General features: G+C 42.6%; 1 protein-coding gene and 1 long non-coding RNA gene across 14 annotated transcripts in view; both read left to right on the top strand.

The window, feature by feature from the left end:
* SGCD (sarcoglycan delta) overlaps window positions 1-27,269 on the top strand; it is a 358,597-nt gene that overhangs the window by 279,455 nt on the left and 51,873 nt on the right. For 11 of the 13 annotated variants that reach the window (XM_040647163.2, XM_040647162.2, XM_040647165.2 and 8 more), the window contains one exon: window positions 25,397-25,520. In XM_040647163.2, the coding sequence (XP_040503097.1) occupies window positions 25,397-25,520 (124 nt within the window). Of the gene's footprint in view, window positions 1-25,396; window positions 25,521-26,095; window positions 27,138-27,269 lie in introns of those variants that run through there. The other 2 variants (XM_040647164.2, XM_040647161.2) reach the window with 2 other exon arrangements.
* On the top strand, window positions 1,874-15,244 carry LOC100857665. Its single transcript, XR_140251.6, has 2 exons — window positions 1,874-1,908; window positions 14,497-15,244. It is a non-coding gene; the product is annotated as an uncharacterized LOC100857665 (long non-coding RNA).

Here is a 27,269-nt window from a genome sequence, read left to right as displayed (position 1 = left end):
GCTCCATTCTGGAGACATTCAAGATCAGGCTGGAGGGGCTCTGAACATCTGATGGAGCTGTAGTTGTTCCTGTTCATTGCCAGGGGAGTTTGACCAGATGGCCTTTAAGGGTCCCTTCGAGCTCAAACAATTCCATGAATCTGTGAAAGTAATTTTAGACTCCTAAATGTTTTGCTAATTGGGTTGGAAGCTAATCAAAAAACAGTGAAAAGGAAAGCAAAAAAATTCAAATTATTTTCAAATTCTTGGACTGCTTAAAATTCCTGCTGAGCATCATCCCAAAATAGTTTAGAGAGAGGAATTGTGGGATTTGTTTGGGACATTAAATATTTGTAGTAATTGAGTCTTTGCAATGCAAGTTGCTATCCTTGTGATTGCCTGTATATAAAGGTTGACTTCAAGATGTTCTTTTCTTACTAGATTGTTTCAGTAGAGCCCAAGTAACTTGCTAAGAGCGTGTCTTGAGAGCCTCTCCTTGACACTGACAGAAATCACCAGGCTTCCTCATTTGTCTTCTTTCAAGAGGGCAATATATGTTAAGGAGAGTAACAGAAACTGTCTGACAATCACAAGATCAGTGCCTTCACTGCCACTGAGACATCCTTCAAGGAGAGGGATAAGGGCTAGACCAGCTGATGAGTGGCGGTGAAGGAAAATAATTGGAGGTGGAAGCATAATGAAACTGTGAGTGGTCCAATATAAAAAAAAAAGTATCAAAAGGATGTTAAACTACTACGTGCAGGAAGGGTGTAGGCTGAACAGGTGCTGTACAAGAGCACCTGTCGCTGGGCTTGGCAGACCCTTGTTGTTGGGACACCAATGATGTGCTTCCTCAACCCAAACTGCCTTGTTCAGACCTAGCATAGGGATCTCCCTCATAGCCAGACTGTGCTAGGCCAAGCATTGTGAGTATGTTGCTGAAATTCTGGTTTAGGGTGTTTGTGTTCCTGGAGTTAAATAAAAAGAAATCAGCATGAAATTCACTTTATAAGCGGCAATCACAGACCTGGAATTCATCCACAGTTATTGTAGGTTAAAAAATACCGTAAACTGCTCATCCAAGGCTGGGAAACCAAGGGATGATTGTTTTTCCTGTTATACGCAAATATAGTTAAGGGAGAATTAATCTCTTGGGCTTAAAGGGGTAATTTTTGACCAAAGTTAATTATGAAGCACTGGAAGTACCAAATAACAGATGAAATGCACTTGCAGTTTGATTTTATTAGTGCAATTTTACCTTACCATGTACACTATTGAACTATCCAAATAGTCCAAGTGAGACCCATTGTACCAAAAAGCAATTTAAATACAGTGCTTAGCTAATGCAACAATACTCTTTCTGTAAAATAATAATTCTTACCGAATTAAGGTTTCTCTCAGCTGTGCTTCATAGAGCAGCAGAGACATTCTCAATGAGAACAAACACAAATAAAGTTTCTGTCTGAAAGCCATTACATTCACGAAGATCAAAGGAACAAAAATTAGAGGAAACACAAAAATTCAGTTGTATAAAAGAGGAAGTGTTTGGTGGGAAATGGATGTCATTTGTGAAGAGTAGCATGTCACCTTGAAACATAGTTTAGCTTATAGCAAACACTGGGAATTCCTGTGAAGTGGCAGCAAGGGAAAAAAATGGTCAATTTAGCTTTATAACTACTGGTGTTGTTTTCAGATTGATTTGCTGGTAAGGGTGCTGCAGCAGAAATGCTGAGTCACGGCTTGAAGCAGTGATGGAGCACCTGGTGGGAAGGCAGGGCCAACCCAGAGGTGCCCAGGTGTATGCAATGCAGCTGAGTGATTGGAAGGGGTGGAGCCAGGATCCAGCCCTTCCCAGACCTCATTTAAGGGTTGGCAGGGGAAGCAAGGGGATTTTGCAGGAGATCCCTGCCTGCCTTAGGCTTTCTGAAGGTAAGTAGTTTTTCTTCCTATGTTTCTGCATCTATGGCTGCTGCATTTGGTCTGGTTCTTATTTGCTGTAGCCCAGAGTTGTGCCTCTCTCCTATTATTGCTGTACTTTCCATCATGTTATAGCATTACAATAATTGTGCTTTTCTCTATTTTGCTAGCGTGAACCTAATAATTTTGGTAGAGTTCTACCAGCTTAAAGGCAATGTGCTTTTGCCTTGACATGGGCATTATTTTCCATGTTTTGTAACAAAACATAGTAGTGATTTACAAGGGCAGGGTTCCTAGAACTGTCCCCACCAAGTCAGTGCCTGCCTGTGAGTGCACAACTGGAATGAGAGAAGAGGTTCCTAGTTTCTAAACTTCAGGCTAGTTTGAGTGGACCCTTATGAGATTTGGTTGAGGGGTAGAAGTCCTCATTGCTCCTGATGTGCTAATCTAGGTTTCCACGCGTGATCTGATAATTTTCTCATGGCAGATAACATTTCCTGAAGCACTTAATGTTGAATGAGGCTATTTCAGAGCAGAACTCGTGATGATTTCACAGCTGCTTTGCTGTGGCCTTTCCTGCTGTTGACATGCCTTCTTGCTGCTGGCCGTTCGTCTGTTAGAGCAGACAAACCACAGCCCTCCCAGGTCAAAGGGAGTCTTTCCGGAAGGCTTCTTATGGATGATATATTGAGCACTTCACACAATGCGTTTAATAGAAGGCTTGGGGCTAAGGAGGCAGATGATTGCAGGTGTTTTCCATCTGTTAAAATAGAACTGTTGCAGAGGAGACTTGCTGCTCCCTCTAATTGCTACAGCATATCTGCTCTTAATGGCTACTGCCCTTTTCCCCCCAGCACAAGATGGGGGATTTAGCTCCTAGTGTTCTTTTCTTCCCTGTTTTTAGCAGGTGATGCCTAGATATGGATCAGATAATCAGGAGGCACACACCTGGCAAATGACAGAGGCACTGACAGAGCTTTGCTGACTTATCCCAGCTGTATAAATCATGGCATGGCCCTGTACACTGTGCTGCTAACAGGAGCTGCCCATTGACAGGCAGGTCCTCTTCAAGGAGGGCTAATGGACAGTGAAGGCCATCTTGGCAGGAAGGTGAGTTTAGCATAAAGGTGTTTTGATTGCTGGAGTAAAAAGTGAGATAGGCTCAAACTAAGGGGGAAAAAAAAAGTAGCTGGACTTTGTGATTGAACCCCTGTGGTCGGCTGTGGGACTCTTTTTGGATGCACCAATGTGGAAGTGCAGGTATGTGGGAGCAGGAGTGTCTTCCAGAGCTACATGGCCCATAAGTGAAAGCAGAAGTGCGAGAATAGGGCAGGAAGGGGCAGACTTCTAAATTAAACTGCTGCCAAATGGTGTAGTATATAAAGTACAGAGCAGTGGAAATCTCTCTTGTTTTTTTTTTGTTTGTTTGTTTTTGGCTGGAGGATGCACAAGATTCTTCTCCTTATGTATATAATTGAGCAGCAAAATAGCAAGTGTGTGCTCATTGACTTACTCTACTCCGAGACCAGGGAAATTTCTCCTGGCCCCTGCATACAGCAGTGCAGGTTGGATCATTATCTGTTTTCTGCATTTATTCTGCTAGTGTTTCCTAATTCAAACAAAATCTTTTACTGGGAGATATTAATCATCAATCCTGCTTGCTATCTCGGGCTGAATATCTTTTGTGTATACAGGATCAATGTCCTGCCAAGGTGCGTTACACCTGTGATTGCCATTACATTTCAGCAGCAGGGTATCACTTGTTCTGTAATCAGAGCATCCCTTCGAGTGCTGCTCACAAAGGTGTGCAGGCCAGAAGTCCTCTGGGACCTGAGAGAAGCCCAATGGGTGTTAGCAACTGTGTACAGTCAGATAGACACAGACATCCATTTGAACAACACAAATGTAAGCTGTTTTGTTTTGTTTTTTTTAACTCAGTGCAGCATGCTGCTAACCTTGGGTAGAAAATAGATGCTAATAAATGTGGGGTCTTAAAAATGTGAAAAATAGCCATTTCACACTTCACGTCAGACTCATACTGGTGAAATGGCTTAATACTTAATTACAATGCTTGTCCTTCTCTCAAGTGCAGATGACATTCCTCAGATAGATTTTTGCAATGACATCTGTGGAAATAAGTTGAGAAACTAATCAGCTATTCATATAATACAAAGTATCGATGACGCTCTGATTAAAAGGATGTGGCAGCACACAGCTAACATGATGTATCTGTCTGGTAGTTCAGTCTGCTCCCCGAGGTGATGCGTTTTGGAAGAGAAAATAATAAAAACACCCCCTAGCTTCTATAACACAGATGTTTATATTTTGTTAATGATTAAGCAGAGCTACCATGTTCAGGAGTGGCATAACTTATTGCTTGTGCCTAGGAGGAGCGTCAGGTCTGTGGGCTCTGAGGACTATTTTTGTGGTGTAGACTGTAATGGGATCTGCAGGTTATTGACTAACAGCAGCCATAAGCATCCTTAAAGCAATCATTAGACAACTGTCTAGAGAGAAGAGCTGGTAGGTCAGCATTTGTTTCACTGCAAGCTGGGCAACACGTTTTCCTTGCAGCAGAGCCCTCTCAGCTCTGTGTCCTTGTGGGGTAGCTGAGGGATGGTGTGCTGCTGTGAGATGTGGCATTTGGAACAGGTTGTGCAGAGAGATGATGGATGCCCCATCCCTGCAGACACTCATGGTCAGGCTGGTGGGGCTCTGAGCACCTGGTGGAGCTGTGGGTGTCCCTGTTTGTTGTAGGGGATTTGGATCAGGCAGCCTTTCAGGGTCCCCTCCTACTCAAATGATTCTGTGTTTCTATGATTGGTAATGCTTCGTGAGGGTCTCAGTAACTGTTGGTTTATTGTAACATTTGCACTTGATAAAGAGCTATTTGTACCAAGGGTAGTGAACATGAAATGCAGAAGTAGAGAAGAGGCAAACGAAGCACCTTACCGACCTGTGGTCTTGATCTTCTGTTTAATTCCTTTGAAAATTGTGTGTTATTAGGATGTATTCATGTTCAAAATGGCTGAATATCTCAGATTTTCCTTGAAATGTAGTTCTTACCTTAAATAAATGAGAGGAATTCAATCCACTGAGCACCATGTTTGCATTTCGGTAGAATAATATCTGGCTTTCTTTAATATTTCTGTCTCTTTATATTTCCCTCCAGCTGTGTATCTTGCATTTCTAAAACCTGAAGTGAAGAGCAAAGTAGGCTGAATATAGGTACTGCACTCAGTGCTCAGTCCTTGCCTTTAAGAAGGGTAATCTCCCTGCTGAGGTTTTGCATGTCAGTGCCTGCAGCACTGTGAGCATAGCATGGGAACAGCAGGCAGGGTTTGGCTGCTGTGCTTGTGAACCAACTTCCTCAAACCTGAGTGCTTAATGCAGACTTCTCATTAACCTGAGCAAAATAGGGAAGGGGCAGTTCAGATGTTTTCCTACCCAAGTGAGAAGTTCCTCAGGGTTTTGTTTCCTTTTGCTTACTGCTCATGCCTGAGCTCAGCTGTATTGAGGCAATCGTAGTTATTACTGAGTGTGAGTGAGGTGCTTTGAGCTGTACGAGTCCATCGTGGTTGAAAAGGGCACTTTTACAAAAGCATTAATTGTGCTTCAGACAGGAACCGATAGCGGTTGTGTAGCCATATTACAGAGGAGACAAATGTATTTCTAACTGTAATGAGACTCTTGCTTTTGAAAGCAGTGCTTTGTATCTTATTAAGAGAGAGTCATAAATATTCACCATGCCTGGAGAATCTTTAGTCCAAATTTGTGTCACATGGAATAGAGCTGTTTTCTCTAGGCTAAGAAGGGTGGCTGTGCAGTTACTTCACAACTTGATTTTATCCTTTGAATGTGTGGTGGCTGCTGCTGCCCTGTTCCTTCTGTTTTATATAAATCCATCCTTTATGTTGCAGTATAGCTTTATCCCATGGGCTTCTGTGGCACCTCTGGCAGTTTGTATAATAATTTCCTTCCAAGTGGCATCACTGAGGTCACACTCGAGGAATGACACTCCTTGGAATTTGAAGTCATGAGAACCCATCTCTAGACGTGACTCAACAGTCAAACCTGCATCCCTTAGGTGGCAGAACAGTACCAGACCAAGAAGGGGGCTTGGTTTGCATTCTGCAGGGCACTGTCAGAAGTCATTGCCATATCATCGTTGCAATTCATAAGGGGTGTTGCATTGAAGGCCACTGTTTAGGCAAACCATGGCAACTCCCATGGGCCAGAGTTGGAAATTCATGTGCAGATTCAGATCAGAAAACAGAATCCCTTACAAAGCTAGTCTTGGTGGCCAGTTGGCCCATCCTGAGCAAGCTCTCAGGCCATCTGATTCACCATCTGATTCCCAGATCCTGCTAACACTTCTGAAGCTGACCATTCCCAGCTCGGTTGGGAATGGTGTGAGCAGCTGAGGAAAAAGCAACAGTTCTTGGATGCCAAATATGTGAAAGCATTGTGTCAAAGGTGGGAAGGCAAAATGGCAGTCGCTATTTATTCCATCAGCTGATGTGGCTGCTCTAAATGTATTAAACAATATATGCACATGGCTTTGCTGGCAAGTAAAATAGTGCAGTGTTTCACTCCAGCTGCACAAGGACTTGGTGTCCTTGGATAGAAAAAGTCAAAATTATAAACAGTGTGTTTCCCGGTGCTGTGTGTTGCTTTGGATCTGTGCAGGAAATGAGGAAGCAGAAATGTGATTATGACCCAATAAAAGCCAAAAAGCAGGTGAGTGCCTCTTAGAGAGCCTGAAAAACACTTTGAGAAACACAGTTCAGTTCCCCAGAGGAGAGGAACACATTTCTCAGAGTGTGGGCAGTGGCTGTGGGGAAAAAGAGGGGCTTTTCCCCTGGGTTCAACTGACACAAATACGGGTCAGGCTGCGTGGACTCAGCAGCTATTTCAGCAGCTGGAACTTCTGCATCTCAGCTGCAATTCTGTCTGTTGTTTAGAATTGACCTTGGTTCATGGGTTCTCTCTTGCATTTCACAATACTGAAACACATTCTCTTCCTCTGGTTTCATGTTGTTAAGGATGGGCATGGGAAGGCTGGATGAGGGCATGTCATAAAGCGACACTGGGGAATCAAGAAAGAAAGTAAACCAGAGAACCCCAAAACTTACACCATCAAGGATCATAAAAGAGATTGTAAAGCAGAGGGGAAATGGCTTCCTGGTGCATTTGACAACAGCTAAGAAGGCTGGATAATGAGGGGATGTGCTGCTGTAAGGAGATGTTCCCTGCCAGTGAACTCAGAGAAAATCTGCTTATATTTAATAAGGGCAGAAAGCAAGACAGAGTTTGTGCTGCTAGTGCTGAACTGTGTGGTAGTGATAAAAATGTCGTGTCCTGTCCACTTCCTTAAGTACTAACGTTTTAAAAGATAGAAGTAAAATGGCACTTTATCTTTTTGAGAGTTTGGTGTCTTAAATTTAATCGATATTAATGGAAGGTTATTAGAACTGTTCATTTTGATAGAAAATATGCAGTATCTTCTCACACAGTGCCAGAGGTTAAAGATTGTAATTGCTTCCTAAGGTTCATGAAATGAAATTCTCTGTTATGACCCACGAGGTGTGATTGAGTGAGAAACGTGTGCATGTGAGATGGTTTGTAATAAATTCATGTTGTGATTAAAAGTCTCCTTAGGAAAACAGCCCATCATACTTGAATCAGCTGAGCATCTGTGTTGAAAAGATGGCAGCTTTTATGTAAACCTGAAGAATTTCCTTTTGGAAACCCAAGTGCTTCCAGAAGGATCACCTGTGACTTTTTGCCTGGTTTATATACCTCTTAATAACTACAGATGATACTTCTGGCAGATCCTTTGTAGGTACAAGAGCTAAGTCTTTCATGAGCTTCCTGTCTAAACCCTCCAGATGCTCCATACCAGGTGATCAATTCTTGTTCCTGTGGGTCAGGAGGAACTGTGGGGAAGCAGAGTGAGAAAGCCAATCCTGAGTGTGCTTTGCTGGGCAGGTTCCAGCACTGTGTCTTCACTCCTCCCCAGATCCAAACCTTTAGGTGTATTTCATAATGCAAGCACTGGCTTTATTCCCTAACTGTTTTTAAAAGTACAGAAACTTTGGTAATGTGGGACCACCTATGTGGGTTTGGTGTTAGTGTTACATGACTGCATCCTGCAAGCAATACTTTGCCTCTAAGTATCCATGTAGGTCATGAGGTAGCGATGCACATACACTCCCACTAAATATCTCAATTTGATGGGTTCCTAGTTCAGTTTGATCTCTCCCTCCATTGGCACTGTTCTGAACAGTGGGGGAGGACCAAACAATGACTTTGACAGTGTTTTGCACAGCTCTGAGATTCATGGCATTCAAGCAACATCACACCAGGAGGCTAAATCTTTGAGTCTAGAGGTTAGTTACAGATAGAAAGAATAAATCAAGCAATAAAAGATGCCCATATAAAAGGATATTTCCTCTGAAATGAAGATGCTTCAGAGTTCATCATAAACCCCTGACATGCATTCAGTCACTCTGTCTGCTGTCGCAGTCTGAGATACATTTCAAGGTGCCTGCATATTTTATGCTGTAACCTCTAATAAATACATAGACACTTTCACTGATGCTGCATCATACTTTGTGAACTGATGTGCTGTGAAAGGGGAAGCAGTGTCAATGCAATGGGAGTTCTGCAGGCTGAAGTTCTCTGATACATATTATTATTGCCGAGGGATGTTCAGGTTGGAAGTGAGGAACAGTTCCTTATCTGAAGGATTGATGGTGTACTGACTCAGGGGGGTCACTGTTCCGGCCCTGGAGGCATTTGAGAATCGTGGGGATGTGACACTGAGGGACACGGTCAGTGGGCATGGTGGGATGGGTTGGGTTTGGACCTGGTGACCTCAGAGGTCTTTTCCAGCTTCTTTGATTCTATTAAAAGTGTTTCTCTGAGGGCTGCAATATGTCCAGGTGTCTGAGCAATACCAAAAGGTGTTGCTTTCATAATCACCTCTTTGAGAAAGCTTTCTTCTATCTGGATGCTAGTTCTGTTTCTGTGTGAAGCAAAACATATCTGTTCCTGTAGTGGCTTTCCTAGTCTAGGCCATGGTATGGATAATTGGTCACTGCATGAGAATGGAATGGTGTCTCCCTGGGCCACGTCACTGAGCTCCTTCTGTTAAGAGATCACCTCATTTTCAAAGCATGTTAGAATTACCATTGGTTTCTTTCGGTTGTTCATTTTATTTTTACAGAACTATGTGAATAAGTCACAAAGAGGAATAGAAAGGGAGAAGTGATGCCTTGTGCTTATTCTTTACAGGCTTATCTGGTTTATCTTGGCATTAAAGTTACAGCATTAGTAGTTTCTGAAGAGTTTAAAGTATATAAGCTGGAGACTTTGGGTAGTATACAAGTTGTATAGACAGAATAGATTCAGTATCACTATCCAGCTGAATAACTGTAGCTTTATCTTGCATGCTAGAACAACTACAGTGGCACACCATATTTTCAGTGTCAAATTGTAATACACTCATGAAGATGTTGAGGCTGTTTGGCTTTATAGGCTTATAACTTGGAGTGATCTATGGGCAGTGCCGGATTTGACCAGATGGAAATTCCCTCCTTCAGTGATGTACCAGCCCCCAATGGCCAGCGAGCTGACGCAGCTGCATATAGCTCAGAGCCCAGCAGTGTGTGGACAGGCAGTGAGTGCAGCACTCAGATATACTGGCAGCTTTGCCATTAGCACCACTATACTTTTCCTGCTGTGCGCTCAGCTAATATACATATTCCTGAGCTTCTTTTATACATACTCAGTATGTGTCTGTGCCTTTTTTTTTCAGAAACTACCATTTTTTTACATTGAAATAGGGGAGTTTAGAGCTTTTAGAATTCTATTTCTAAATCACAGAGAGAGCAAGAGCTGGGTGACACAGCTGCAGGACAAGCTGCATTTCTGCCTGAGTGCATCCACCAGGGCTTTACTCTTTCAGAGCAGGGTGCCAAAAGTGTGCCATTCCCACACAAAGCCTTTGGCAGCACTGGGTACAGAATGCCCTAGGAGTGCAGCTGAGCCCAAGGGCTGGTGGCTGTTCCTCAGCAGTAAATGTGCACAGCACAGAAGTCGCAACCAGTAGTTTTCTCATCTCCAGCAATAGAAAGGACCAGTAAATCTCCCTCAGAAGGGGGCTCATTTGCAGGCCACATGCCTGTAGTGCAGCCAACTCCACTTTCTTAGCAAACACACATATAACAACCTTTTCCGTAGTGCCCAGCAGTGTTTATCTTCCAGGTTGACTGGCCTGCACTGACATTTGTGTCCCCAGAGCTTCTGAACTTAATAATTTCTAGTAGATGCTTGCCTGCTTGAAGCAGTCCCAGTCCAGCCTCTGGTGTGTTCTTCCTGCCAGTCACTATGGGAACAGCAATCAAAGCTCATATTTATGGCTCTATAGATGTCCAAGGTCATGGAGCACAGGTCTGGTGGGAACAATTAAAACAGGCCTGTCCAGTTATGTCTTTTTAAGTTCTCCCCACATTATAACTCTAAGTAGAGCAGTACAGTTAAAGCAGCATGACTGTTAGGATGTGACTGCCTTATAAAGGATATCCTTTATAGGAGGTAGATATTCCATATACTGTCATCTATGGGAACATACTGAGAGTAGGCAGTATCTCTAGCACTGGATGAAATATGCCCCAGGTTTCTCTCTACAAACCCAATGGGGAGCTGCATGCTGTCAGGGCCTGCAGGGTCCCCAGGGATGCATCTCGGGTACTGGGAACTTCTCTTACTGGTAAACTGGAAATTCCAAATCTTGTATTTAGGGTGACAGTAAATGTTGCTTATACATGGTGGCTTACTCTACAATAATAAACAGGAAAAAAATTAAGGACCGTGGGAATTGGTGCTAGGAGGGAAGGACTGTGGTGAACTTAATATCTGAGGGACAGAAATGTAATTCTTTAGCAGTGGCCAAGTTCTGTGGAGGACACTGTTTCCTTCTCCCTTCTACTGAGAGAACTGCATGATGGAGCTCAGTGCCCCATTGCTGGAGATGATTGAGTCTGGGGATCGCGTAGGTTCCTTCCCCTTGAGCACTGATGTGGTATAGAACATCTTGAGTTGGATGGGACACGTAAGGATCACTGAGTCCAACTCTGGGTTCCACACAGGATCAACTGAAAATCAGACCGTATGTCAATTACATCAGAATGAAAATCACTTGGGCCAGAAGGTTGAGCAGCAAATATTACATGAAGATATAATTATGTGCAGTTCATGTGCACTGGGGGCAGGAAGATGCTACATCAGAGTTCTTAATACCAGCCAGCAGGTGTGTGAACATATTTGTAAATCCTCACTCTTTTCTAATGGCCCAGGTGTTTTAAATATATCAGATATTTTTCTGAAAGGCTTATTACATAAAGGAATTTGTAACCCTCCACAGACAATCAGCACTGGAGATTTTTGCCAGAGCTGACACTGAAACTGAACAGAGGAAACACTTCACTTGTGTCTATCAGCTTTGGGAAGCTCTCCAAATATGTGAAGTTGGAGCCAATCCATAGCAATTCCCCAACCGGTGATGGGCCCCAGTCAGCACTCCTCAGACTGCCCATACTGTAGCATGTGAATAACTGCAGATGTCACACGTTCCTTCTTGAAACACAGGAAAGGAAATTTCAATTACCACCCTCCCTGCTATTTTCTGACTAGCTCCTTCCTTGGCTCAGAAGTTCAGTATCTGTGTTTAGCATTGTGTTTACCATTGCAAGCAATGGTACCAAATCAGGTACTGATTTGGTTTGGAAGGTCCAGTGATAAATGTGGCTCACGCGTATGGTGCATGGAGGTGACTCAGAAGTCCTCATTTCCTTGGGTCCACCACATGAGGACTAGGTTCACTATTCTGGAGTGGGAATTAATGATCCTGCCTGCTGGTACATAGGGGTGTTGAAAGGAGTGCTGAATCATGCATATTCCAGTGTGAGGGATGCGATGTGCCAACTTGAGCAGGTAAAACTTCTTTGTCTATGGGAAGCAAGTAACGTTTGGAAACTTGCCGGAGTGACGCTTTCAGGTGGTGGAAGACATCTATCATATCTTTTGCTTGGAAGGATAGAAGCACACCCTAACTTCTTCCTGGCAGTGTTTGCTTACTGACACCCATGGAAACAGCAGTAGTAATTTCACTAGAAAAGCTTTGGCAGAGTGGTGGCCATCACAAAAGACTGTCCATATTCCACATGTACTCAGGGAACTCAAACAGATATTAAGTTCTTGCCTGGTTTGTTTTCTCTCCTGCTGCCTGCCAAGCATGCAATCAATATATAGTGTTAATTTGACTGCATGATAGTGCAGGCAATTGAGAAGAAACAAAGAATTCTGGAGGAAAAAAAAAAAAAGCCATACACCTTACAGTTTTGATTGTTGTTTTTGACGGTGGTTAAATGACCATGATTTATTTTTTCTTTTCCACATTTCTTCTGGGTATTTTTAGGCCAGACAAAAGAATTAAAGTTGTTCTTAAGGTTTGGAATCCAATTGCCTTTCCCATGTTATGTTTCCAAGGTAACTCTATTGACTTCTTTTAAAGGCAGTACTTGGGAAGTCAGCCAGGTTATGTCTCTGTACCTGGGGCCATTCCCACCACAAGACCATCTGGGGAAGCTCCTGGTGGAGGCAGTGGCTTAGGGCCATGCTCTGCAGTGGAAGTGGTGCTTTCCATGAGAAAGTTTTCAGATGCGTTGGCTTGGGCACTAGGAGAAATCAGGGGCAAGGAGTTGCTTGTCTGCCATTTTGCTGTTTTGGGGAGGAGGGTGTATTACTCTTCCTGGACCTGAGCCATCCCCACTGCTCTTATACTGCAGTAACCCCAGGGAGCACTGAGTGTGCTCACCTAGGGTCACAAAGGCAGTTCATGGCAGAGATGGAAATTGAACTCCAATGCTTCAGCCACAAAGCCAGTCCTCCTACCTGCCTGCCTCTCTTTTTCAGAAAACAACGTAGAGTAAAAGGAAATGAAATTCCCTGCTAAAAACCTCTTCTAGGAAGAGATTATGACACTGAGGTGTACTGAGTTCATTTTTATTAATCCTTTTCATTTAATCTCTGCTTGACCTACTCTGTTAGCAGCTATAATTGTCCCTTCATTATCTGAAAAAAAGGTCATACAAGAGAGGTTAAAAAGAGGTTATGAGTGTGAAAATGTGGACTTGCCCAAGAAAGGATTGAAGGATCTTCATGAAAGTCAAGAAATGTTGAACACTTTCTTTTTGCTGTGTTGAGCCAAGAAGCAAGAGGACTGTTTTCTATACATTAAGACAAGGATCAGTAATTTACAGCATGGGTGCTGGCAGGGCCAAGAGCAAGGATTGCAGCTTCTTGAGATGCTCCTAGTAGCCATGTGTTACAGATGGAGAAGGGCAGGGGTGTTGCTTCTCTGCATTCTTGCAGTTATGGTCATCTCCCATTGGGAATCATAGAATTACTAAGGTTGGAAAAGAATGCTAAGGTCATCTAGTCCAACCACTGAATTGCTGCCACTAGGTTCGGGCTGTCTCCCAGTTAAGAAAAATGCTGTCCAGCCTATCTCTCTTGAAAAATTGCCAAACTGTACCTTGAAATGCGTGTTGTACTCAGGAGTGATTATATGCAAAAGAAAAACAGAAATCAGTTTCATTTTTAGCTAAAGATAAATTGACGCTTAGAATTTGCAAAGCATCCTATTCTCAGAATTAAATAGTCCCTTTGGAGACACCTCTGTACTCTCTTTTACAGCAAGTTGGCTTTTTTTTAATTGCCTGATCTCTTTCTATCTCTAGTTCATTCCCCTCTCCACCCACCTCCACAATCCCTTTGTTTTCTTCTCTGCACCATTTCCCAACCTATTTTCCTTTAAAAACAAGATATTAGCTGTAAATCTCAAATGACTTGAAGATTTTCAAAGAACTGGGAGAAAAACTATTTCAAATATCCCCTGTCCCTCTGATTGCCCCACTAACTCCTCTGTGCCCAAACATTAGCAGCTCAGAACTGGCCCCACAGAGCGCTGGTCCCTGCTCTCCTTTTCTGTCCTCAGAAATCTTGACTTCTTGGCATTCCTCCAGAGGAAGTGTGTCCATTTTTCATGTATTTGTATTCTCTGTTGGATGTTATAGGTTGTACAGAGGAAAAATTTCCAAATTATCAAAGCAGGTTGTGAACCAGTGCTATAATGTGAAGAGCAATCACAGATCAGTGAATACTCAGGAAAACTTGTTTTTTTCTCAAAGACAGCTGTCTGATTAGCTAGTTTTAATACAGGAATAAGCAACTAACTTCTAGGCTGTTATATGCTGGAAATCATGCTAGAGATGCTGGTTATTGTCTGTTCAGTGGTGGTATAGAATGATAGAATTGCTAAGGTTGGAAAAGACCACAAAGATCATCAGGTCCAACTGTCTTGCCATCCCCACCGTGCCCACTAATCTGCATCACTCAGTATCCTGACCTAGACAGTGTATTCTGTGAACCCACTTTGCTTCCCTAACTTTATCAAATAGCAGTACATGAGAAGTTGGGTGAACTGTTCCACCATGGTATTGAGTCAGTAATAGTTATTTCTTTTCACTACAGCCAAGTCCTGTGTCTCTATGCATGGTCATGGTTGCCTGTACAAGGAAGGGTGTGGATGCTCATGATTATGTGGGGCTGCTTTGTGTCTGCCAGACAGCAAGGCATGGAATTTCTCCTGCAGATAGGAGGAGCACCTCTAATCACGGAGCAAGTCTGAGAATGAGCCATCTGCTGGGACTCACAAAGGGTGAAACAGCTCCCTCGTTTTTGAGCTGAAGCCAAGCACACTAGAAAGCTGGATGGTTCAGTATTCCTGTGAAGTAATTTGAGTTTGGGTCATTGCTGAGACCTTATGCATGCAGTCATAAAACTGTATTCCTGGTGTAAATTGTGAAAGAGGCCACAACTTTGGCATATGCATACCTTTAGGTGTACAAATTATGCCTGTCTGCCATTTTGTGAAGTATACTGGGGACAGCAAATGGTACTTCTGCATAAAAACAAAGTTGCTGAAAACCTGCTACGTGCTCTATATAGCTCTGATCAGAGGGGGGGGGAAATGACTACAGATTTGTGGTTGACAAGCTTCAGAAAGGGTTCAGCAGAGTGTGAAAATTGACATTTAGCAAATAGCAATTCAGCCTTCATTTTTTGTGAAGTTGCTTGGAATAAACTGCAGGTTTAAAACAAAATGTTTGGTCACTTGTTACATTGGATATTGCTTGTCTCATTACTGCAGTTAATTAAAGGGGGGACCAAAAGTCAAAGCCAGAGTCAATAAGATTGTTAATAAAGATTTAATTTGGTGGAATCATTATAAATTGACTGTACAATGAATGGATATACCACAGGAGTATCAGTGTCGGAAGGTCTATAAATGCATTTTCAGAAATAGCCACCAGGTTGTAGCCAATTTGTCATGCTAAATAAGCTCTTCAAATCCACTTACAGAATTCACTGCATGCTTTCAAAGGATACCACCACCAAGTATGTGATGCATACAGACACACCTGTTTTCCAACAGGTATTCTACCATTTTGAATCCTTTCTACTTTTGGTATCTCCATATTTCTCATTGTAAGTGACTTAATAAGTAAGTCCAATCTTTTTAGAAGGAACAGAATAAATCATCAAGGCAGTGGAGAAGTAAACCATCCCTGTAGGAAGCACTATTGTCTGAGCCTGTGCACTGCCCACGTGAGAATTTAATCTGCCCAACCCCTTCCATTCAGTTTGACCAACTGGCAAGTAAAAATCCCATGATAGATAGACTTCAGAAAAATAATTTTGAATGAAAATCTGCAGCAACCTTTCTTCTGTTCGTACAGCAGTTCTGATGTAGAAGAATTCATGCGAACCACTGATGATAGTGAGTGCAGTATTTGCATAGCACTGCACCCCTGCCAGTATCATCCACGTACTTTGGATTATCACGAGGAAGTGATTTCTCTGCCAGTGACCACATGCAGGTCTGCTCAGCAGGATTATGCAACACCCTGAAAAAGAATGAGATTAAGAAACAAACAATTGCTTCATGCAGTCTTCTGAAGTAGGACAAAAGAGCGAGCCTTGAAAGTAGCAGAGAGTTAGCCCAAATTTGTTCAGTGATATCTTGCTGTCTTCACTGCACAGGAAAGTCACCCTGAAGTAGAGCGCTATGTATGTTAGGTTAATAAATACTTAATGGGTCAATCTAGCAAGTTCTATCTGACTCGAGTTTTATCTTTCCATTGGATTTTCTAATTTTACGCCAGCTCGGCTGGCATTTGTCCTCCTGCAGCCATCCGGAAGCCAACATAAACTTTGTTACATGCTCCAAAAGCTGATGCAACACTTGTGCCCATTCACATTGACTGATGCCAACATACCATAATCCTGTAGGGTGGTAGAATTGGGCTGCCACTGTATTGCTCACCCCTCAGCTACAGATGGGAGGTCTGAGGCCAGTGTGCCTCTGCACACCCCACTACTGGGCAGCAAGCTATGCCAGTGGCTTGAGAAGCTACCAGGCTGTTTCTATTTCTTTATTTCATTCCTGGCTTGATGACAGTGTGTCACAATAATACCCAATCTTAGCAGCCTCTTCTGTAATTCTGTCTGAAAAGGTTTCTTCCAATTAATGCCATTTAATTAGAAGCTTTCAACCTGTAATTAGAAACTTACACCAGCCCAACCTTTGTTTCTGGAAAACACATTTCTGGTTTAGGCAATTATAGTAACATAAAAAGTAATTATTTTTCTCCATGTGTGAAATGAGTGTTCTCATTAATGCACCCAACAGGAGGAGGAATTTGTTTTGTTTCAATTTGTTTTATTTTACTGCAGTAAGTTACATAAGAAGGTACAGCCAATGCACAGAAGATGGTGCTTTACAGGGTAGCTGGGGCACATCTAGCTCCTGAGGCTATGGTGGTGAGATGTCTGTAACAGAAATGAGAGTCTGTTAAGTTCCAGCTAGTGGCACCAGTAGCAGTGGTTTTGTTACCAGTTCTTACTCAACCACTCAGTGATAATGTCATTTACTATCCCTCTTTTACCATTCCAGAAAAAAAAAGACATTTGTCCCTTGCCTTTCCTCTAACCAAAGCAGATTCTCTGCTTCTTTATCTCATGGTGTCTCCTATGGTTGATTCCTGGCATGAATTATATTAATAAATAGGGCTGTGGTGCAGCTAAATCTCCTCAGTCCCACCTACAACTGCTGTGGTTTTATTAGTCATTTCTTTGCTCCCAGCTGGTAACTCCTCTCCCTTGAGAAATAGGCACTGTGCCTCTGGCATCAGCATCCTGTGCTGCTCTGGATGCAGCCCTGGCCATTCCACTTTTAGGAAAGATTTCTTTGAAAAAGTGGTTAAATGTTGGCACAGCTGCCCAGGGAAATGGTGGGGTCACCATCCCTGCAGGCGTTCCAGAACTGTGGAGATGTGGTACTGAGGGACGTGGTCAGTGGGGCGTGGGTTGAGGTTGGACTTGTTGATCTCAGTGGTCTTTTCCAACCTCTATGATTCTGTGATTCTGCTGTTGCCCTGGTTTTGCGGCAGTTTCCCACCACTTGGCCCTGTAACGGCTCTGGATGTCGGAGCTCATCAATTAAGGCTGAAAGATTGAGCACGGCAGGAAGGAGGGAATCCTGCAGACAGCTCTCTGCTCACGTCTGTCAGGCACAGTGGGGATTCAGAGCGAGACCAATCTGCTCGCAGCCCACCGGGTGAGGAGAGCGGCGCTGCCGTCATCACTGAAACAGGAACAATTCATTTTGCATCCCTCAGTCCCTTCCCTGGCCCCTAAAACACATCATCATCATCTTAAACTGCTTCTGTATTTACCACACATCGTTTTTGACTGTCTCCCAATTTCTATGATAATTTCCTTCCTTGATTTATAAGCAACAGCATTTTTTAATTATCCAGATGATTTTAATTTTCTCAGCCATACCTTTACTTCATAAAACATTAATCTCGTACTTTGTTCTTTGACAGTCTCAACCCTTCACCACTTCTCCAGTTCATAATGAAACCAGATCTCAATGGTATTACGCACTACATCTTTCTCTCTAGAGTAATTTGATCTTTTCCATTTGGTCTCTCTTTTTGTCCTCTAAATACTGTATTTTTCTTCCTGTATACCGTTCCAGAGATTACCTAAAATAATAATAATAATAAAAAAAAAAAAACCATTTAGGACAACCCATGTAATTACAACTCCTTCATCTCCTTCAGCAATTCCCATGCTTCAACTTGATAAATATTCACAATGAATTCACAATTGTGTTTTGACTCCTCCATGTTTTTCTGGTTTTATTGCTTTTAGTGTTCTGAATACGCAGCAGTGGGCTCCTGTGAGCCACACCTTCAGACTCCTTTGGTTTCTCATTTATCTAGACCCATTCGAATCTTTCAACATTAGCTAAGCATCTTCCTAATGCTGGCTTTGACCTGTTTTATAATGGTTTCAAACTGCTCCTGTTACTGCAGAGGGAAATAGTCAGAACTGATAGATGTAGCTGGGCAAAAGGGGAGGATTGTTTCCCACACACATTCATTCATCAGGGACTGCAGCGCCTGCAGATCCCAGGCAGGACTGTTCATCCAGCATCGTAATCCAAGGAAATACTAAATTTCATCCATAATTTATACATAAGGGTAATTGACATTATTTTATCCGTTCCTTCTTCTCTCTTTTCACTCAGCTTTGTACAAAATCTCTTTAGCATCTCTGAGAAGTTGTTGTCCTCTTTTCCATTTGAACCGGACTTATCTCTGGCTCAATTAGAAAACTGTGATTTCCAATAAGGCATCATTAGACCTCTGCTCCTGTCAGGTCTCTGACAGATTTAATTGGATTTTCCTTAGGAATTAACCATAGTTTGTGGGTGATAGCTGAAAGAATCTAGATCTTATTCGGAATTAGATATGGCCATAAAAATCTATTACGGAGTAAGGCTGCATTGGAATTGTCATTTAACAGATTTGCGGCATAGACTCTGGAAACTGTATTGTGATGCATGCTGTCAAACCAGGGAATGTTTACAGCTAAAGCCAGGATTTACAATTGGGTGCCATGATAATCATATATCCTTGTTTACTTCCGTAATTAATGTTGCTAAAGAAAATACCCTGGAAACCTTTCATAAGCAAGATTTATTTATGTTGATTGAGACTGTAATCAGATGTCCTCATTCAAACAGTAATTGGAGTGCTTCATTACAGTGTAATTGCAAACAAGGTTCATGTCAATGCTAGGGAATAAATAACGGGGATACGTATCTTATTATTAGTGATGATATCTTCTGTAAGCTTTCAGAGTGCTTGCTGTGCCATATGTGGCAACATATTTACTCAAAATTTTGGTATCTTGATTAGGAATGAGAGAGAGAGATTTTGTTTTCCTGTTTTTATTTTAAACTGTCACTCCAAGGCTAGGTCTCATTATTATTATTATTATTATCACTCTTTTCCTGTTTTACCTTAAGCTTTGTGTCATTGCCATTGCCGTATTTTAGCTCATTTTGTTCTCAAGAAATAGCAGTCCGTTCCAGTAGGAAAGAAATGTAGGGCAGATGGGTATTGCTCATGACAGAGCCTTTTGCTCCTTGTAAGATTACAAGAATTTGGCTGAACTTCAGTTAAGGTTTTGACCAGATGAGTCCCAGTCCTTCTTCCTCCTCCCAAACTTTTCACTCCAAGCACACGTAAGGCAATTAAAAAAAAAAAAGTTTAAAAGCATTCTGGAAATGGAAATTAAGCATGGCTTCTTTGCTCTTCAGTAAAAGCTAATTACCTTCCAATTAATGAGGAGTAAATTATTGTGTTTTATTCTATAAATGGATTTATGTAAGATAACACAAATAATGGAGTAAGAAGTATAAGTCACTGGAAATGGATGATCCCATTGATTTCATTGAAACGAGAGTTAAAACTGAAAGCAAATTTCAACCTGAGATACTGGTTCATTACCAGCAAATTGATGGAGCTCTACATTTACTTGCTAGCATAATTTACCAATTGTATGAGATGTAAGCAGGCACAGTGGTAACATTGGCTAATTTTATGCTCAATGTGAAATCTTATAGCTGGTCAGATGGATACCGTAAGAAATAATTAGAGTCATTAGAAATAATGGGCTACAGCTGCAGTAATACATGCTCTATTCTCAGTCCAGAGGTTTCTAAGCAAAATTAAATTAGCTCATGTTACCACACTGCTGCATCATATGCTCCTCACCTCCTGAGAGCAAACTTCTCTTTCCATTTCCACACTGTAAATGAAGTTTGTGCCTAATGCAGAAAAATCTCATGTTGGGAACAAGAACTTCTGAAGCTCGAGGCCATTCCTTCTATTCTACCAGCGAACTGCAAGTCTTGTTTGCATTGGTGCTGGACTCTGGCGAGTATTTTCCCCAGGAATTATTCACATTGACCTTTATTATTTTAAGGAAATGATAGCAATTTTATTGGAAGCACATCAGCAGCCCCTAGCTGCTGGTGGTACTGCCCTAACATCTGGTATATCCTTTTCACCCCAAATTCCAAAATCCATTCATAATACTAAGGCAGAAGATGGATTATTCCAGAGGGGTTGAGGAAGGGGAGAAGGAAGTATAATCCATGCTGCTGGGGTGATTAATGTGGCTGTTTATGGTGAAAGAAATGAAAACTGGAAGTCCGAGTAAATAATGATCTTTCAAATGAATTTCACCAGAACTGCAATGCAAACCCAAGTGCTGACCTCCTTCCAATTATTCCTGATGTTTTCAAAACCAAGGAGGAATGGCACCAAAAGTTTTGCTGTCTTGTTGGCTCCCAGGAACACAAGATTTTCAGCAGTAGCAGGAGTGGGCTTCACTGTGGGATGCACATATGCCATTACGGCTCTTTAAAATCAGAGTGCTTTGGTGGTACGTTTGAGTAAAAGGGCTTAAGAGACACATTTAGCACTGTCCATTAAGCATGGTGAGCTGGAGAAAGGCTTCCTTTGCATTCATCGCCTTGCACATTGCTGTGCAGGCTGAGTGTGCTCAGTGGGAGGAACGGTATTTTTGATGAAGGTAAGAGTTTAATACCAGAGTTCTGGGAACATCAGGTATCCATTTGCCATCCATCTTTGGCTATGGTACTTACCTGACCTCAGTTATTACAGTATGTAACTGCTTCACAACCTCTCATCTATTTACCTTTCCATTCTCCCTGTGGAGCTCAGAAGTGCTATTACTTCTGTTGCAGAACTAAGTACGATTAAGGGTCAGATTTGCTATGGTATTTAGGTACTCAATGGGATTTTCAGAAGTACCCAACACCTGGTGTAGTAAGTGGATCTTGGGCTTCTTCAGTAGTTTTGAAAATCCCATTACTTGCTTTCTTTGAAAATTTTTGGCTTGCTTGGCAACCTGGGAGCTATAAGAAAGGTTTCCATGGTCATCACCCAGACAAGAGGCTATAAGTAGGACAGGAGCAACTCTCTGGCAGTGGCAGGGTCATTTTATCTCAGTTGGGAATTCATCAAGTTTGGAAATGGGTGTAACTCTGCATAGCAGCGAACCTCTACTAGTTGCATAGCTCTGGCAGAGAGGTCCTCAAGACAGTGGAGCAAAAATAAGCAGCACCTACGGTCAATAAAAAAGAGCTTATCTGCCAATTGGTGGGATGGAAATTCAAGAGCAGGAGCAAATAATGAAACAATCTATATTCATGCAGCCACCTTTGCAGCCTACGGCTGTAAGTATGGGCTTACACCTAGCCAGGAGATGTGAATCCTGCTAAAAGCTCCAGAGTATCCTACTGAAAAACAAATGTTGATTTTGAACAAATTATCTGTTCATCGCTAAATCATTTTCTTTCATTATTAGTCTTCAAATTGGTTCTGCTCTGGAAGACAGAATTAGGTTTAAAAGCAGAGTGTCTCTTAAATGCTTGCTTCAAATGAAAGTATTTGGTAAACATTTCTCAAAGCTCCCAGAGCATAAACTCCTCAACTCCTTTCTGGGGCTTTGCATGGATTTTTCAGCTCCTGATTTAAAGACAGGTGTCTCAGGGATTCATTCAGGAAACAGAAAATAATCCAATTAAGCCCCTTACAATCATATACCCCTCTGATGGCAAAGACAATTTTATCAGGACCTTTTTGTCCTTGCTTTCAGTACCATAAGCTGGGACAAACATCCCATGCAGACAGGTGATACCATTGTCAAACAGGTGTAGGACAGCAAGAAGAGTAAAATTCTGAACTCACAATACAAATGCAAAACCACACGAGCTGCAAGCACAGGATTCTCATCACTGGAAGAGCTGCCTGTTGCTGTTAATATAAGGTTCTTAAAAAAAACAAACAAACAAACAAACAAGCCCTGGGCTTCAGAATGATACTTGTAACATGAAAGTGATGGGGTTTGGTTAATTCAGCATGTCAGCAAGATTGCAACTGTCTGAGCCAGTAATTTAGGAGAAAAAGAGGTAGATTTGGCTCAGCTAATATTAAGAAAGACGTGGTTCTGCAAAGAGCAGAAGCCTGGTGTTGTGTGCTGGTGCAATCTATCAGGAGATGTTTGAGAGGGATGTATGTGCCTCCATGGTGCAAGAGCTTTGTGGGGATTAGGATATGTAGAAAATTGCATGGGACATCATTAGTGTTTTGAAGATATTGTTCTCCTGCATGTAGGATTCCGCTGGGTGGAGGATGGAGAACAACTCATGCCCTTTGTTAGATATGAAAAGAGAATAAAACTGGGAGGCAGTGTTGTCTAATAAACTTCTAGTTGTTTGTTTGTTTATTCAAAGCAGGAATTTAGCTGAGTTTGATGTTATGAGGACTTGTGTGCATAAGGGAGGTTCTGGAAGTAGAACGTCCCCTCCGTTGCAGCGGAGTTGGACTGGATGACCTTTAGGAGTCCCTTCCAACTCAAACGTTTCTAGGATTCTGTGATTCCATGATTCCCCACCATGAGAAGCTATTTGTCAATTCCCTGTTCCTCAGCTCTCTCCAGTACAGCACTGGTTGGGAGTGGGAGACTGCTCTCATGAAGGGCAGCAATCGAGCGCTGCTGCTGTAGCCGAGTTCATTTGCACTGTGGTCTCTGATCAGTGTTTTGCACTTAGAAGGTTTATTTCACCTGGCCAGAAGAGCTACAAGATTAACAGATAAACAAATGTTTTGAGACAGCCAGTGTGAAAGAAATTGAAACCACTGAGATGTCAGAGAGCTGAAGAGTCACCTGGCCATGGCTCTCGGGAATTATTTTGTCCTCAGATTAGCTCAGTTGTCCTGGGGTTTAGGCATGTCCTCTAGTGAATGTAGCCACAGTGACTTAAGACCTTCTTGGTTCTGGATCTGCTTCTCCTCTGGAGGATTCTGGAGCAGCAGCAGTGGGGCACAACATGTGCCTGCATCCTACAGCTGAGATCCAGGGGATGAGTGCACATGGAAGGTCCTTAGCACTGGGGGCTGTGCCACCAAAGGTGAGAGCTGCAAGGGGCAGAAATGCCCAGTGAAAATGTGGGGCAAGCAGTGCGTTCACCCACTGTAATGAAAGCCACCAGAGTGCATGTACCAGAGCGCTAAGGCTTCGTGCTCTGACTATTTTTACCGTAAAGGAATTCTAACTGATACTGGAAAGGCAGTTATTGCAATTGGAAGGTCAGAGAGGTCCTTATTTGAGGTAACACTATTTAACGTCAATCATTCTTTGCAGTCTTTTTCTCCACCATGCCATCTGCAATTCAATCAGGAAAAAGAAAAAGAAAATGAAAATGAGTAGCAGCAGCTGCCTTAACCTTCAGTTCCTTGTGCAGGGAACAGCCACGGGCTGACACCAGCAGAGGGATCAGAAGAAGGGTTTATGTGGGATGTAACTTCCCTCCGGAGAGCAAACAAAAAGCAGCTCAGCATGGTTGTGCAGAGGATGCGAACCATGAGGCTGTGCTCACTGTCTGTGCCTCACTTCTCTGAGATTTAGATTGAGTTGAGTCAGCCAGGAAGTCATGGATGAGTTTGGGCTCTTAAGGGAAAGGTGTTTGAAACCCTGCAGCGTGAAGACACCTGCAAGAGGGAAGGTCATAACTTGGAAAGTGCCACACAGAGGGAGCTGTGCCTCTGCTTTATTGAACTGCTGGCTGCAATAAATACGGCCAAACTCCCTCAGTCTCTCATAATGTTGTCTCAGTATCAGCAGGAGTCCATTTAAGAATACACTGTCTTGCACAAATGATTGTGTATGAAGAGCAGAGAAACAGCTGAAGTAGTGCTGCAGTAATGTAATCAGATCCTAACAGATGCCCAGGAGAGCTGGGTGGGTGCATGCAGCCTCGTGCTTTGGTTTTGTCACTGTGGTCACTGCCCAAAGCACCCCAAGCAGAGGGTCTTTTGTTCAAGTTGTCCTTCTGGCTTCAGCTTGGTGAGATCACAGTTGAGATTTGCTGATGGTACAGAAAATTAGCTGTGATAAAGTCAACAAGGAGGAATTGCCAAAGAGGGAGAAGTATTTTTATTGTTATTTTCAATACAGAAAGTAATGAGAGTCTGTTTTATAAAGAAGAGAAGAGACAAGTACAATACAGGACCTATGAATGAATAATCAGCCAGCAAGACTGAACCTTGCACTTCCAGATCTTAGAGCATTAACCTCAATTGCCTGAACTAAAAGGTTTGGCTGTGTTAGCCAGAGCTGTAATGGGGTTGTCAGATCTCCCTCACATAACCACAGTTAGGACGGGTCAAAGCACTGGGGAGGGTGCTGCTGTGAGCACTGCAATGTGAGCATAGCACCGGAGACTGGGAATGTGGGGGATTTCCATCTTTTTCTTTTGTCCATTTTCTTATGTCATTAAACCTTTAAACATTTCACGTTACAAGGAGTCATGAGAATGAATTTGCTCCTGCTTAGCAGTGCTTTGAGGAGGAAAAGTGCTTGCGCTCTCTGTGTAGCTATCCTGCTTTGCTAATATCCCCCGTTAGTATTCATTAGTTACAAATCCAAGCCATTGCATGAGGGAGTTAATCACGGCAGAAGCTTTATTGCACCTCGCTTCTCGTTCCAGCATTTACAGCTCAGCAAAGCTGATGTGAAATGCTGGCAGATTGGATTTGTAGAGTCTTTTACCACATTCAGGTTAGATATTAGGAAAGATTTCAGTGGTCCGGCATTGGCACAGGCTGCCCAGGGAGGTGGTGGAGTCACCATCCCTGGAGGCATTCATGAAGAAGGTGGATGTCACACTGAGGAACGTGGGTTAGTGGGCATGGTGGGAGCAGGTTGGGGTTGGAGTAGGTGATCTTAGTGGTATGTTCCATCCTTTATGATTCTGTGGTTGCACGTGGTTTCTTGCTGCTGACTGAACCAGCTGTGAATCTGAACTTCGGGTGGTGCCAGGCTGCCTTGCAGTGTGCACTCAGACTGTTCAAGATCACAGCCAAAGGCTACAGGCGAATCCTCAGCCCACGAGGCTCAGTAAGGCCCTTTTCTCTTTCAGACTGGAGTCACCCACGCGCGCACTGGTGATGGAGGCTCCGAAGGGCATCGAGATCAACGCTGAGGCCGGCAGCTTGAAGGCCACGTGCAGGACAGAGCTCAGGCTGGAATCCAAAGATGGAGAGGTAAGCAGAGCTTCAAGCTTTCTGGCAAACACAAACCAAGCTACAGATCTGTGCAGGTTGATAACCTTCCCGTTCACTCAGCACTTGAAAAACAAGTGTCAAGGCATAGAACCATGATTCTACTCTAAAAGCACTGGTGAAGCCTTCCTAGCACAGCTTCTGCCAGCAGTGATTGAACATATCATATGCAAACAAGGCTCACTCTGAGGAGAAGGCTAATTCATTATTTTTAAAGTGCTTGGATAATAGCATCTGTGGTTCAGGCAAATTTATGCAGCAGTAAAGTACACAGCGCTCCTAAATTCTTTGTTTCCTTGTCACTTTAAAGCAGGATTTACGTGGCCAACATGATTAAATCTTTTATCATACATATTTTCTATGAGAAGAGCTTAATTCACCCGTATTGATCCAAAAAGCTTTTATAGCTGATGTTTTTATTTTGGAAAGAATGAGAACATTAGGAGACACAGAGTGTTGCAACGGGAAAACTTCTAAAGGGAAAGGGAGAATAACTAAAGCTGATAAGAGAACAGAAGTAATAGAGGTGTTGAGTTAAACCTCTTCTGGTGTCTCAGGAGAACATGCACACCCGTTCTCATCCCCTCCTTCTGCCACAGCTGTGGAAGACAGTGAAGGATGTGGATGCTGGGAACCCAAGGAGAGCCTCATTGGAGGCTTCCCATAGGATGTGAGATCCAGTACGGCCTGCTGTTTTCCTATCTTGGTGTCCTCAGTGATTCACAGATTGAGATTCTTATTGCGATTTCTGTTACTTCTAAACATTTGCATTTTAAGATATTCCAGATCCCCCTGGTGAGGAGTTTAAAACAAAACAAAGCAAAACAAAAGTAGCAATAAAAGTCTTACCTAATATACTGCAATTGAAATTCAAGGCATTTCATGACTGCAAGCAGTTGCCTTCATGTTTTTAATGCTAATTTGTTTTTTAACAACATATATTGGCCTGTCTCTTTCAGGCAATTAGATGGCTGGATACTAAAACAGAAGTGATCTTTACTGTAATCACAAGATAAGAGTCAGTCACTGTCAGTCACCCTGTAATATTCTGGGCTGTAGGTTATAGAATCCTACAGTCATTTGAGTTGGAAGAAGCCCTTAAAGTCCATCTGGTCCAACTCCCCTGCAATGAACAGGGACACCCACAGCTCCATCAGGTTAACTTACTGTGCTCTTCTCAGTCATGTTAGAAAATATCCTTTGTGTGTTCACTTTTATGTTCTGTTTTATAAGGAGAAATTCAGGTCTGTTATGGCATTTAAGTAATTTTTAATATACATAATAATAATATCTTAATATACATAATAATAATATACATAAAGGTGTTACATGTACATATAAAACACACATAAAAGTGAGTGCTGTGAGCCTTCAAACATGACTGGAAATGAGAGCAGAGTGCCAGAAGTCCCAGCAGAGGAGAGGAGTCATCATTGCATGGAGGTGATCTGAACGTGCTGCCCACCAAGCAATGAGAGCACTGCCATCACACTGCTGGGTGCTGCAGGGCTTAACTCACACATTGGTGTCCCAGGAAGCAATGAGCCAAGAAAACATAGATTAACATAAAAGGAGTGGAGGTCTCAAGGTAAACTCACCGACATGGATGTCAGCCTTTCCCCAACTTCACACACTTGGCTGCCCAGCTTTTGTAGCAGCTCAGTTGTCCAGAGGAGGCCTCCTTAAACGTGAGATCGAAAATAACAGCTTTTCACTAATCCTCTCTCTTTT

Source organism: Gallus gallus, chromosome 13, assembly GCF_016699485.2.
Source record: "Gallus gallus isolate bGalGal1 chromosome 13, bGalGal1.mat.broiler.GRCg7b, whole genome shotgun sequence".
NCBI classification, from domain to species: domain Eukaryota; kingdom Metazoa; phylum Chordata; class Aves; order Galliformes; family Phasianidae; genus Gallus; species Gallus gallus.
The sequence above is the reverse complement of the archived record's forward strand: the minus strand, read 5'-3'. Positions and strand labels throughout refer to the sequence as shown.